This window comes from Sceloporus undulatus, chromosome 5, assembly GCF_019175285.1.
Source record: "Sceloporus undulatus isolate JIND9_A2432 ecotype Alabama chromosome 5, SceUnd_v1.1, whole genome shotgun sequence".
In the NCBI taxonomy this organism is placed as follows: domain Eukaryota; kingdom Metazoa; phylum Chordata; class Lepidosauria; order Squamata; family Phrynosomatidae; genus Sceloporus; species Sceloporus undulatus.
This window is the reverse complement of record NC_056526.1, coordinates 147,619,644-147,633,441: the sequence shown is the minus strand read 5'-3', so window position 1 is coordinate 147,633,441 and position 13,798 is coordinate 147,619,644. Positions and strand designations below refer to the sequence as shown.

General features: G+C 37.6%; 1 protein-coding gene across 16 annotated transcripts in view; it reads right to left on the bottom strand.

Annotated features, from left to right (window-relative positions):
* Positions 1–13,798, bottom strand: part of SLC10A7 (solute carrier family 10 member 7) — a 189,461-nt gene that overhangs the window by 75,776 nt on the left and 99,887 nt on the right. For 14 of the 16 annotated variants that reach the window (XR_006104015.1, XR_006104017.1, XR_006104016.1 and 11 more), the window contains exon 6: positions 1,893–1,928. Coding sequence is in view for 12 of the 16 variants with exons in the window: in XM_042467567.1 (XP_042323501.1) it covers positions 1,893–1,928 (36 nt within the window). In the remaining 4 variants the exon portion in view is untranslated. Of the gene's footprint in view, positions 1–1,892; positions 1,929–11,817; positions 12,102–13,798 lie in introns of those variants that run through there. The other 2 variants (XR_006104018.1, XM_042467573.1) reach the window with 1 other exon arrangement.

Below are 13,798 nucleotides of genomic sequence, written 5' to 3'. Positions count from 1 at the left end.
AAATGGCCACAGCTTTATTACTTACAACTGTTAGAACTTTGGTGCAGCACTAGGCCTGGATCCAGGTATTAGATACTCTGCTAGCTGACCTATGAACATGCGTTCATGCCATCCTGACTGATGGGGGAACCCACAGGATGACAGTAACTGGGACGCAGCTAGATAAAAGTTGCTGCATGTTTTCCTCACCATCTGGGGGTAAGGTGGGTGACCGTAATAGAATTACAGTTAAAGAAGTGGATGGAATTCTGGAATTTGTAGCTTGTTGTGGCACAAGAGCTCTCTGATAGAGTGGGCTAAATATCTCACAAAACTACAAATCCCAGAATTCTATAGCATTGAGCCATGGCAGTTAAAGCAGTGTCAAACGGCATTAATTCTGTAGTGTCGATACAGCAATTAAGGTATTAGTGTCATCACTGTTATCTTTGAAAACAATCATGTAGAAAACAGCTTATTTAATTTGTGTTTTGTTTGTCAAAATGGCAAAAATAATGAAAGTAGTGACAAGCAATTGGAAAACATTTCCCTCATTACATGGTGCTATGACATGAACATGTTTCCAAGGAAAATCTATCTTCCTTTAATATGTTTTAATTATCCCTAATTTACTTTAATTAAAAATAATTTATAATGCTGAATTTTGAGGCTAGATCAGTTCCTTACAAACATTGTCAAGAACAGTCCTGATTTAGGGGGAAATAATGAATATATTCTGAAGTGTGCTAAAGATAGCACTGGCAGGCCATGAGTAAAAAGACAGCAACAAGGAAGGCCATTCAGATTCTTCTTCTCCTGCTCCTGATTCTTTTGAGAATTTCTGGATTTGAACTGGTTACTTCTGCATTTGATCTGCTGATTTCTGATCTGGTCAGTCAACTCTATGCACTGTGACAGCAGGGTGAGCAGTGGTGAAGGTGCACAACCCACTGTAAAGATTATGCCTAAGGCATTGTGCCTTCCAAAATTTGGAAATAACGTTGCTTATACAGATCAAATATATTTTATCAAGAATTCTGAAATCTAAAATATTCCAAAATTGTCCACATGGATGATTGAGATAGTGACACTTTTGCTTTCTGATGTTTCAGTGTACAAAGACTTTGTTTCATGCACAAAATTATTTAAAACATTATGCATAAAATTACCTCCAGGTTATGTTTTTATAAGGTGTATATGAAACATTAGTGAATTTCATGTTTAGACTTGGGTCTCATCTCTAAAATATCTGCTTATGTATATACAGTCGTCCCTCCAGATTCGCTGACTTCCCATTCGGGGTTTTGAATTCCGTAGACGGGAAGCCAGGAAGGACAAAATGGCGCGCGCACCCATGGTGTGCATGCAGGGCCACACACTGGATCACACAGCCATTAAAAACAATGGGGCTTTAATATTTGCAGTTTTTCCGATTTGCGGGGTGGTGATGGTCTGGAATGGATCCCCCATGAATTGGGACAACTGTACAAATATTCCAAAATCCTAATAAAAATAAATAAATCCCAAACACTTCTGGTTACAAGCATTTTGGATAAGGGAGACTCAATCTGTATTAGAGATTATGTAGCTTCTGGTAAGTGACATACTACATTATTACTACTTGCTTTGGCCACATTATACTGTACTAACTAACCTATTCATTTACTATAAAGCTTACTATATAGGCCAGGTTAATACTACCACAGGTGAGTATATAATGAGTACCATGTTTTTATGCAACAACTATAAACTTGTTACAAAACTATCCATAAAACCTTTACACCATATACAATATAATACTGTTACAACTATAAACTTGTTACAAAACCTATACCACATACAATATAATACTGTTTAACAGTTAATCTGCCACAACTATTACTAAGTTATCACATCAGCATGAAGATACTCACAAAAAGCAGCAGGAGCAAAGGTGTTATAACAATGCCCTGAAAGAAAATGGAGGGGAAAAAATTAGTTGGGAAAATATAATTTTCTTTCTGTCATATAAAAACTTGATGAATAAAGACATCAGATATCCTACTATTAAACATTTGGGCATCTCCTTGACAAGCCAATGTAATGTCTTTAGCAGTAGGATAAGGCCACAACTGGTGATAGAGGTCCAAAACACACTGCAGAAATAACCCAGTTTGAGACCAGTTTAATTGCCCTGATTCAATGCTAGGGAATTCTGGGAACTGTAGTTTCGTCAGACATTTACCCTTCTTTGTCAGAAAGCTCTGGTTCAACAATAAACTACAATTCCCAAGTTTCCCTTGCACCTAGCAGGGGGCAGTTAAAGTGGTCTCAAACTGGATTATTTCTGCAGTGTGCTTTGGACCACAGTGGTCAGTGAAAAAACAAAAGAGACATTTTTGATAACTTAAAGACTAAGAAACGTATTGTAGCATGAACTTTCATGAACTATAATCCAGTGGTTGCTACACACCCACCATTTAATAACTTTAGTGTGTAGCAGGTTTTATAACCTAAATATAAGTCATGCTTTAAATTGTTTAAAATTTGCGTGAAGAAGGAAAATTTAAGTTTCATTTCTGGGTTAAGGAGTGAGGAATGATCTATATTCACTGTAATTAAGAGTACAAATTATCTCTTCTAGATCCATCATTCCACTTCTGACTTTGACATCTCCCTTTCCCTTTACATATACAGTACTCCATAAATATGCAGGTCCAATGCCTTGTAGACCCTATCCCACCAATGCCTTCTACTGTCTTAATAAACAGCCCCTACCACAGAGGGGACAGGTGGCTTACTATCATATTGTCTGACTTATGGCCCTCTCCTGAGTAAAGTCTGCATCAACCGTGATGAATTAGGTGTCGTGTGATTTTGTAATGTAAACTGATATCCCCTAGGAAGTGAGTTGAGATCTCAGAACTCATTTCACTTGATTAGACTCCATGTCTCCGTGGTGGGAAGGCAAGTCTTTCATCTAATTTAGTCACACAGGACCACTTCAGCTCTCCACATCCCCCAGGCAAAGGAAGGCAAAAGATTTGTTTTCTTCAGTGACAGCAAAGAGGTTTAAGGCTGATTGTTGGGCATAAGACAAGATTTTTTAAGTCTAATGAAGAAAAGCTTAAGACAAAGTTTTAGGACTGGGACGTAACATGACAAGCATCATCTTTACAACAGCAAAAGGAAATTCTCACTTCACCCACTGCTTCATACTTCAAGACCTAATAATAAATTAATAAAAACAGTCTGCTACTCGGTGCATATTAATTCACAAGGCCTACATAGCCCTTCTGTTTGAAACAAAGCTTAGCCCCCTCCAACATTTGTTAAGCATAATGTCTAAATTACAAAAAGGCTAATATCTACTTCCTTTTTAAAACAATGTTTATTTTGAAGAAAATCCAAAGTAGTCCATATTCTTTGATCTGGGATTAAATATCAGCACAGGTATTTTTTCTACTGTGACATGCAATTGTGTTTAAGTTCCACACTTGTAAAGAAGAGAATATTCATACCCTCTATTAACAAGATTGTTGGTGAAGCAGGGTTAGGAAAAAAGCATATACTGTTTAAAATATACAGGCTGTAGTGTAAGAAATGTAAGTGTTCCCTCACCCCCCTTTTAACCTTACAACAACCTTCTAAAGTAGGTTAGGTTGAGAGACTGTAACTGATCCAATTTTAAGCTTCATTCCTAAATGGGCATTTGAATTTGGGTCGCATCAGTTTCTATCTACCATCCCAACCAGTAGACCAGACTGGCTCTCAGCCCCTAGGTGTCCTCCATAAACTACAGACTCCTCTGAAATCCATTCTATCTCTGGTGGATGACAAAACATTATTATTCTTTTGAGAACAATTTAAATATATATTAATTAATTTTTTTATTCCACTTTTCCTCCAAGGAACTCAAGAATGACTAGATAATCCACCTCTTCAACTTTTCCCCCTCATAATAATCCTGTGAGAGACGGCTAGGCTGAAATTGCAAAGTCACTTGGTGAGCTGCATGAAAGAGAAAGGAATTTGGATCTTTCCATTCTTAATCTGAAATACTGCTCATTATAGACCACTGCTATAGGCTACCACCTGCATTTAAATAAATACAATTTAATATGATTTAAAAAGCCATCCCTAAGATATTTTGGCCTATATCTAATTAATAGACCCAAGTACAGTAGATCCATTGAATCAATGGGAACTCAGTAGGTTAGCACTTATGTACATTCTACTGATTTAGGCCAATAACTCCAGCCAGGATAAACAATTTGCCTCCCTTCCCAGTCATCTTGTATTTTTGAGGTATATAGGTTGAGGAATGATAAACAACTGGTAACAAATAAAATTTCATTAAAAAGGGAGAAGAAAGGAGAAAGCGGATTTCCCCCCCGAAGTGATATACTTTCAGCTAAGTCCAAATACTGTTTACTATATTTTACAACTTTTATGGGAGTAAGCACAAAATATTTATATTTTGCATGGGCTATGTAACAGATTATCCTATACTGCACAATGCACTTTCTCTTAAAATAAAACAGATGTTTTATTTTTAAGTACGATTGATTGTGCAGACTATAACTATCCACTGTTTGTTGTATCTTCGCGTTCATCTTCAGGAAATGATGAACTGAGAAGAATGTTTCAGTTCTAACAGTTTAAGTGAAATGATTCTTCACACTGAATAGGTATTTTAAACGCTTAAGATACGTTTAAGATTTTGCTATTAAATGGAGAAAAAGAAATGGTGCAATAAAATAAAAACAATAATTAAAACAAGGCCCAAGAGTTTTAAAAAGGCTAGTGAAAATGAATGGGCTTATAGTTTTCCCAGAGCTGAGTACAAAAGGAGTGTGATGAATCCCTGATGAAAATGGTTCCAGCAGTGTAGAATCACTTTAAAAGACCTTTTTCCTTTTATAGATAGCTGGCCAATCTAGCTTTGCCAGGCTTGAACATCCACCTCATCAGAGCTTGGAAAAATTGTCTGCAACAGTAATTTTAATAAGAACGCGGTCACATAGTCCAGAAAACCCACAGAAAACTGTGGATGCCAGCTGTGAAAGCCTTCAACTTTACAATTTTAATAAGCTTTGCTCATTCCTGACTTTATTTTAACAAAAGGTCAAATTATTTCCTAAGATGGAAGTTCTGTTGAGAGGTACATAACTATCTGAGGCAGAAACGGTCCTTTAAAGTACAAACTCTTTCCTCCATATTTAGATTCTAAGGAAGAAATTACCTGTATTTACAACACAGTATGGTTTGAAATGAAATTATGGGGGAAAATATATTCTTGGATTTTGTTAAAAAACGATGAACAAGTATATGCTAGAGGTTGCACAGCCTATATAAAAGCTATATTTCCATCTATACTCTTGAACCCAATCTTATTGCTCAATGCCATTATCCGGTTGTAAAACACAAAGCAAAAATGTTACAAACTTAAAAGTGTTGATTATCCAAGAGCCTGGAATTTAATTTTTTTCTAAGTAATATATTACAAATTACAACAAGTTACTTGTTTTTAAAAAATGAAAGTGTGCATTAAAATAGCCTTAAAGTTCCCCTTCCATAATATTTTAGGAGTAATGCAAACAATATTTTTGTTACACTAAAAAAGGTAGCAACATTACTGGGTATTAGTTGTGTTTTACAAAAATGTTGTTATGCCCTAGTTACCTCCACAAGTGACGTTGTTACAGACATTATTACTTTTTGCAGGTTACTTCTAAGCTTTGGGCTTGCTTATTTTGCCAGTAGTTGAAGTACACCAGTGTGAACATAAGAATTATCCTGAACCTCTCCCCTTGTCCCTCAATCCTCCTACTATAGTACGATATGCTTGAATTCCAAAACAAATAAAGATATCTGTATAGTATGTGAACCATGACATTACAGTGCCAGTGTCAGGAAATTCAAGGGATCATCTGTCATTTCTATCACTGCACACACATATACGACCACAGTGAAAACAAATTCATTCTAAAAAAATGCAAAACTTGACTGCTCTTCCCTCTACTGTGCTTTTTGTGCAAGTGCTGTCAAATACGCAGCTGTTGGGGAGATACACAGATTGCAGCCAAGCAAATCGTCTTTGCCCAAACTGAGCACATGCCCTTGCTGAAGCAAGGTCACTGAACAACAGTGCATTCTCAAAGTTAGGGTGGTATGTTGAGCTTTATGATGCAAGCTGTAATGGAGTCAAACCTGTAAAGTGATTGCCTTTTACCATTCTGAGGAAAAACTTTCAAGAAATCCATTTACACCTCTGATGTGAAACCGACAGAATATATTTCAGTGATTTTAGTGGAAAGGAGAAGGGGGGGGGAAGAATTCACAGCCTGACCCAAAATGCTCATACAAAGAAAGAGTCTGCGTAAAAGAGTCACATCAGGAACTTGTAAATGCACTTTCTTTACAGTGAGGATCATCCAACATGTCATATTTTAGAAAGCCAGTTATGGTTTCCTAAAATCAAAACTAGCACCCAGGGATAGATTTTATTGTTATCTTTTCTAGAAGTTAAAATTAACTTTTTATTTCAGTTTCCCATTCTGAGTGAGAGCGCTCAAAGGTGATGGAGTTTTTCATTTATATACTGTAATTTATCAAACCACACTGCAGTGAGAAATGTGGTGGTTGTTGTGTGCCTTCAAGTCATTTCCAGCATATGACGACCCTAAAGTGACTCTATCACAAGGCTTTCTAGGGTTGAAAGTGTGTGACTCACCCAAGATTACACAGTGGGTTTTCATGACCAAGTAGGGAATGAAACCCTGATCTCCAGAGTCATAGTCCAATGCTCAGAACACTACATTATATTAGCTCTCCAGTGAAAAATACTATGAAGTAATTTAAAACCACAGGAATTAAGAGTGCAATTTTTACTCTAAAACATCTGGAGCAGTGTTATCCAAGTGATGGCCCACTGACCAAGCCATCAGTGCATGGCGAATTTCTAAGCAAGAACCAGTTGTAGCCAATTGAACAAATACACTACAAGTCCCTGGCATATAGGGGGAAATATCCTGGTCTACCACATCAGCTTGAGAAGCATGGGGCTGGAGGAACAACCATTTGTCCAGAATGAATTGTCTAAAAACGGCAATCTTTTTGGGTATTTGTCACCATTCTTGATTCTGAGGCCACCGTTCCTTAGCAACTGAAACATGATGAGAGCCGAGCGCCAAGAGCCTATAGAATCACTTGCTTTCCCTCCAACCTGTTGTATTCTTTAAAGTCATTTTCAACTTATGGTGAGCAAACCTACCATGATGTGGTAGTTCTTGAGTAACAAAAACATCTTTGGAGGCTATATGCCACTATCAACCATGTGTTCCTCATCTATAGCAAAGAGTACTGAGGTTTCTTAAACAAATATAAATATTTCCCATATAGTAACAAACATACCATAGGACTAATCTTTCATGTTGGCAGGAAGTTGGTGGGATTGGTAACTGTAATAATGCATATGGTAGCTATCACAGTAGGATCATAAGTATAAGTATTTTGTGACACTCAATAGAACCAGTGAGGAGAAAATATCAGATCTTAACACTTCAGTTAAAGCTAAATAAATAGCTATTGCCACATCTTGCACAAGTAATTTCTATAGTCCTTTGGTATCTTTCCCATTACATAATTATTTTGCTACTGTATTGTTTCAAATTGTTTCCAACTTATGGTGAGGCAAACCTATCATGGTTTTTTTTTTAAAAGAAAGATTTGTTCAGATATCTCTTTGCCTTCCTCTGAGGCTGAAAGAGTGTGGCTTCCCTAGTGTGTTTCCAAGTCTGGGTAGGGATTTCAACCCTTGTCTCCAGAGTCATAGTCTAACACTCAAACCACTACACCACTCTCTACATAATTAATGTTAGGGTTACACACCTTCAAGTGGTTTTCAAACCTATCATGGGATTGTCTTGGCAAGATTCGCCATTGCCTCCCCTTGAGGCTGAGAGCATGTGATTTGCATGCTATGGTGTTCCTCTTTAAACAGAGATTGGATGGCCATCTATTTGGGGATGCTTTCATTGTAAGTTTCTGCATGGCAGAAGGGAGTTGGACTGGATGGCCCTTGAGGTCTCTTCCAACTCTATGATTCTAAGACCTAGTGAGCTTCATGGCTGAACCCTGGTCTCCAGAGTCACAGTCCAACACTCAAACCACTACATCACACTTTAATTACAGCCCATGAAATCCTGGCACTTGAAGTCTAGTGAGGCATTAGAGCTCTCTAGCACAGAATTCTAAATACCACATGAATTGTATAGTGTGAAAGACAATGTGCTGCATAAAGAAGTGCTTCATTTTGTCTGTCCCCAATCTCTCACCTTAATGGAATGAAACTATGGCGGGTTATAGAGCGCCCATTTGGGGCGGTCTGCACCCGCCCCTTTCCCCGACGGATCGGGGCCTCAGCGTGCAGAGCGGCAGCCGCTGAGGCCCCGATCCGCCGCTTTTCAGGCTGCGGGGAAACAGCAAAACGCCGCTTCCCTGCAGCCTGAAAAGGGGTGTCCCTGGGGCTTCAAGCCCCAAGGACACCCCACGGCGGCGGGGAGAAGAGAAAGGGGCTGCTTGGCCCCTTTCTCTTTTAGTCCGCTGGGCGCAGCTGTCTGAAGGCTGCGCCCAGCAGACTAAACCAGGAAGGAGCTCCGAAACGGAGCTCCTTCCTGCTCCGTGTTCAGGGCGCACTAAGCGCCCTGGCGCAGAGCAAGGACGTCACGTCCGCGCCGCCCTGTCTAGAGGCAGCACAGCCGTGACGTCCTCACGGCGGCGGCCGTATGGAAGGGCCACCGCCGTTTAGTGCATGACGAGCACGCACTAGGGTTAGGGCAGTGCGGAAGCACCGCCCTTTTGTAACCCTAGTGCGTGCTCGTCACGCACTAAAGTGTCGGTTTGTAACCGGCCTATGTTTTAATAGACAGGGAAGACTAGTTATTTTTTTCATGTCATGCATAATTTCATAAATCTCTTCCATATCCCCTCTACTTTTTTCTTAAATAAAAAGCATCTCCCCCATTTTAATCCTGCCCCATAACTCCTTGATAATTTTGGTTATTTTTTCCCCATTACTTTTTCCACAGCTGCTACAAACTGGGTTAAAGTTTTCAATGAGGCATCTACCACAATCTTCCTGGTTAGTCACTGATAGCTGAGATTCCAATTTATATATACTGTATATGTAATTAGAAGTATGAAAGTCTGGTGGAAATTGTTGGAAAGTGTTATTAATGATAGAATTACATCATTGAGCATATAGAAGATTAAGAAGAGTCAATATAGCTTCTGAAAAGGTAACTGCTGTTTCACTGAACTGTTGAGAGTTTTTCAGCAAATTAATAGGCTTGTGAATATTAGTGATCTAATTTGTAATTTCCTGAAACCCCAGATCCAATTTCAAACAGTGGCTGCTTTCCAGTCCTCTAATACTGAGTCTTGTTTCAAATTCCTTATTTCTGATAGAAGATCAGCAGTTTGACACATCAGTCCTTTAATAGCTCAAGTACTTTTCATTTGGAATATTCTAGAATATATTATTATTATTATTATTATTATTATTATTATATTCACTTATATCCCGCCTTTCTCCCCATACAGGGATGCAAGGCAGCAAACAGCAAATTTAAAACAATGCAATTTAAAAATAGTACAAAACCATTAAAATGTATAAATATAAAAAATTAAAAACAATTAAACAATTTAAAAAATTAAAACAATTATGCATTAAAATGTAAAATGTGTTAAAAACTCTATACAAACCTACTGCTGAGAAATAATAATACAATAGCTTTCTAGTGCTTTTATTCTTGCTTCTACTAACTGTTCATGCTTTTTCATCTTGCACCTTTAACTTACAAGCTTTTAAATGTGGAATAATAATTCTATTCTCTTCCTTTGTTTCTTTCTATATTTACATGTTTCTTTCCACATTTGCTATTTTGAACATTTCCCATGTTACTTACCATATTTTACCTTTCTGTTAATATGTATTTCCTATATTCCTTTTTGCAAATAAATGCTATTTTAAGTTTAGAGTTGATAAATGTGCAGAACAGGAAAACACTTTATTACCATGTGACCTAATTTATAAAATAATATTATTTTGTGATAAAATGCATAATTTTCAAAGAGGGACCTATTAGCTCTTTTTTCTTAAACTAAAACATCACCATCTGTGGATTTTAGATATCTTTTGGACAAATGATGCAAGTATAAAAAGTTGTGCATAATTATAATTACACAAATAAATGCAACTTTCTATATTCCAAGTCAATTAAAAATGACACATGTGACAAAAGGTAAAACTAGCCATCCAAAGGCTCCAATGTTTGCATTTTAATGACAGGATTATAGAATCAGAAATGCAATTGTGAGACAACCATTATTTTATTAGAGGGGACGTAATCTGCCAACTTTAATTTTAGGTAGTGAGATTATGCCCTGGGCATCCATCGCAACTGGATGCTTCATTCTTTGTTTTCCCCTGAGACACCATATTTAGTGCTCTCTTAAGAGGAGGGCCTGGGTCATTAACACAGCTAGTCACATCATATGCAAAATGCAGTTACAAGCATTAGATGTCTGAAACAGAGAGTGTTTCTTCCATTTTCAAAACAGTCACCTTGGGAACAATTTTACTAGCTAGACACAGATACACACATTAGAATGTTTGCTTGCTGTCCAGGGAAAGCAGCCCTATGGTCCAGTTATGCCAAAGGCATCATAATATAATCATGATCCTGTGCGGTTCATTGGAGAATAGCAGCAGAAACAAAAAAAAAAATGTTGTATTAATTCTAACTTGCTATGGTACTTCTATAAATTCTTCCTCTCCCCAGAAATTCCAGCTACACACGAAAATAATTAAGCTACATACTATACATCAGTAACAGAAACATCAGGATAAGTTCATCATAGCCAGCATATGCCAGTTCCACACACAATCCACAAGCATATTTCTCTTGTAGACAATGGCCCAACTCTTTAATCTGTTAAAGTCATTTTGAATTCTGATCATGTCTTCTGGGGTATTAGCTACCCCTCTTTACATGTCATCTACAAATTTGATAAACATGCCCTCTACAGACCCCCTAACAGTAGCATTGTCTAGCCCACATTTTACTAGCTTTTTTGCAAGAATAACATGGGGGACCTTGTTGAAGACCTTACTGAAATCAAGATACACTACATCCATGGCATTCCTTCATCTACAAAGCTTGTAATGCTATCAAAAAAAGAAGGGGGAAAGAGAGGTAAGATTAGTCTGGCATGACTTTGTTTTTGAGAAACCTATGTTGACTTTTAGTGACCACAGCATTCCCTTCTAACTATGTACAGACTATCTGTTTAACAATCTGCTCTAGAATCTTTCCTGGTATTGATTTCAGTAATCATTTGGGTCTTCCTGCCCCCCCCCCCCCCTTTTAAGCAGGCCTTTGAAAGCTGCATGTCACATGAAGAAACAGTAGTTACACCTTTCCCCAACAATGCAATTCAGCACTGGGTTATCTGGTATCATTCACATTTTTGTTTTCATACACTTTGCAAAGTCAGAGAAGTTCTCAAAGAATAGAAGGGTATCAAATACAAAGTGGAATCACTATCTTCCCATTGGTCACAATTGCCATTGTGAAACTTTGTTTGTAGACTGGAAGGTAGAGTGATGTTATTTTATTCTACATGTTAGATGGTAATCTATGAAGACACATGGGGATATACAGCTTGAGTCCCATACCAACCAAAAGGTGAATAATCAAATCAATAAATCAATCCATAGTAATCAGTACTTAGTAGGTTCAGGGGCTACAGAGAATTCCAGTGATTCATGTAGCAAATTTACATAGCATTCTCCCATTAGAATCTCTCCGTCCCTGATCTTAATGGTTAAAGCAAAGAAAAACCAATACCCTCTAAATGTCTTGGACAACAACCCGCAATATCTCTATCCTTGGTCTTGCTAACTTGGGCTTAGAGCTATAATACAAAATCTCTGGATGGCACCAGGCTGACTAACTCTGGTGTAGAGATTCACAGTATAGAGACTGAGGCCACACCCATCTGATATATAGGCAGTTGCACTTTACAGGATCACTTCTGCATTATATGCTCTGCTGTTATGTGTTCCATCTCCAGTTCTGCAATAAAAATAAGAACAGGCCAAGCAAACATGTTCGGACAACAGTGAGCACAAGGTGCAACCCTTGGTGCTCAATGCCACATTCTGGCTAAGCTTCCCACTCTTGTTACAGCTGTAAGACAACGGCTTCATTTGGTTTTAGAGATCTGTTAGTGTTTGACAGTTTTTACCTGTGATATCTGGCAGATGTGGAGAGCATCATTCCAAACTATTTATTTTATATTACACAAACACATACCGATCAGTACAGTTTCCCCTTATTCCTAGGTCAAGGGGTGACACTCTCTGACCATGTACGTATATTTGATAGTGCTATGCACATTCCTATGTTCTATGGTAGTCTGAAGATACCAGGAAATCTGATGTAAGAAATGATCTTTTCCCCAATAGTGAGTGCTTGTACTTTAGTTGGGTGTTGTATCCTTGCAGTCTCTTTGAGCTGAGGTAGCATCAATGATGCTGAGCTTCAAGGCTGTCTGGAGTTTCAGGGCAGAATACCTGGAATAACTGTGAAGAAAGAAGCATGGTTCATCTACACTTCACTTTTGTTGTTGTTGTTCTCTCTGGTTGTTTAATGTTTCTGCACTTGTTTAGGGGTCTGCAGAAATCTAGCTTATTTTGTGGTCCAAATACAGTTGCTGTGTGCTTTAATAAATGAAACCTCTGAACAGAATATTCCTTTGCTTGATCTTTTATACAGTACTTTCAATGGTGTGTTGAATAGGTTGGAATCCTAACTGATGAAGCTATCAGAATGATGTTCAAGGTTATCCACAGTGGAATGATTTACCTTATGACATTTCCTTCAAAAGTTATGTGGTTGAGAACTTGAAAAGGGTTTTAAAATGTTCTATCACCCTACACAAATGTATACAACTTTAAAGTAATTACATATGCAGATGAGTATACAAATAAGTATAATCAAAATATCCAAAAATCAGGAAAATAAAATACATGTCAAATACATTTATTCTGATATGCTTAATTAATTAAAAATATTAAAAAGTTTAAAGCTGATATTTTAAATCCAATTTAAACCCAAATGCTAAAATAAATCTTACCTCAAATTAAAATTAAGTTTAGCAGTTACTGACTTGACAATAACTCCAAAACCAAATGTACATTTAAATCTAAATTATGATGTCCATCGTCTGCAACCAAAATGCTTCTACTGTTGTGAAGGAACTCATTCTTTTTGTGCGTAAAACTCTTTAAATTTGTCTGCAGACAAGTTATTTGGAAAGACAAAGCTTTCACAAGAAATAGATTAATTATTCTAGCAATAATCCATGGAAGCTTTGAAAGAATAGGCAGTTATGAAGAATGGGACAGATCCCTGATCACTAACCTTCTGCTAGTGCAAAAGTGTCCGTAAAGTAGCTTTTTAAAAATCATGTCTCTGCTAGCCTATGAAAATGTAAATTTACAGGCTTTTGTGCTTATTTACTCAGAAATGAGCTTCTCTGTGTTCAGTAAGATTGACTCCAAGTCCAGATAAATGTGCATATGTTTTTGCCTGAGATCCTCTTGGTAAAATACTGGGGTTTACACTAGCATACTTTTTTGAGGCCTTATGCAAGAAGGTATCCAATACCTCCTTGGACTACAGGTTTTCCAAGGCTTTGAATTAGATCCAGATGAGCAATAGTCCAAACAGCCACTGATTGGTTGGGGATTTAGCAGGAGAGTTTTCAC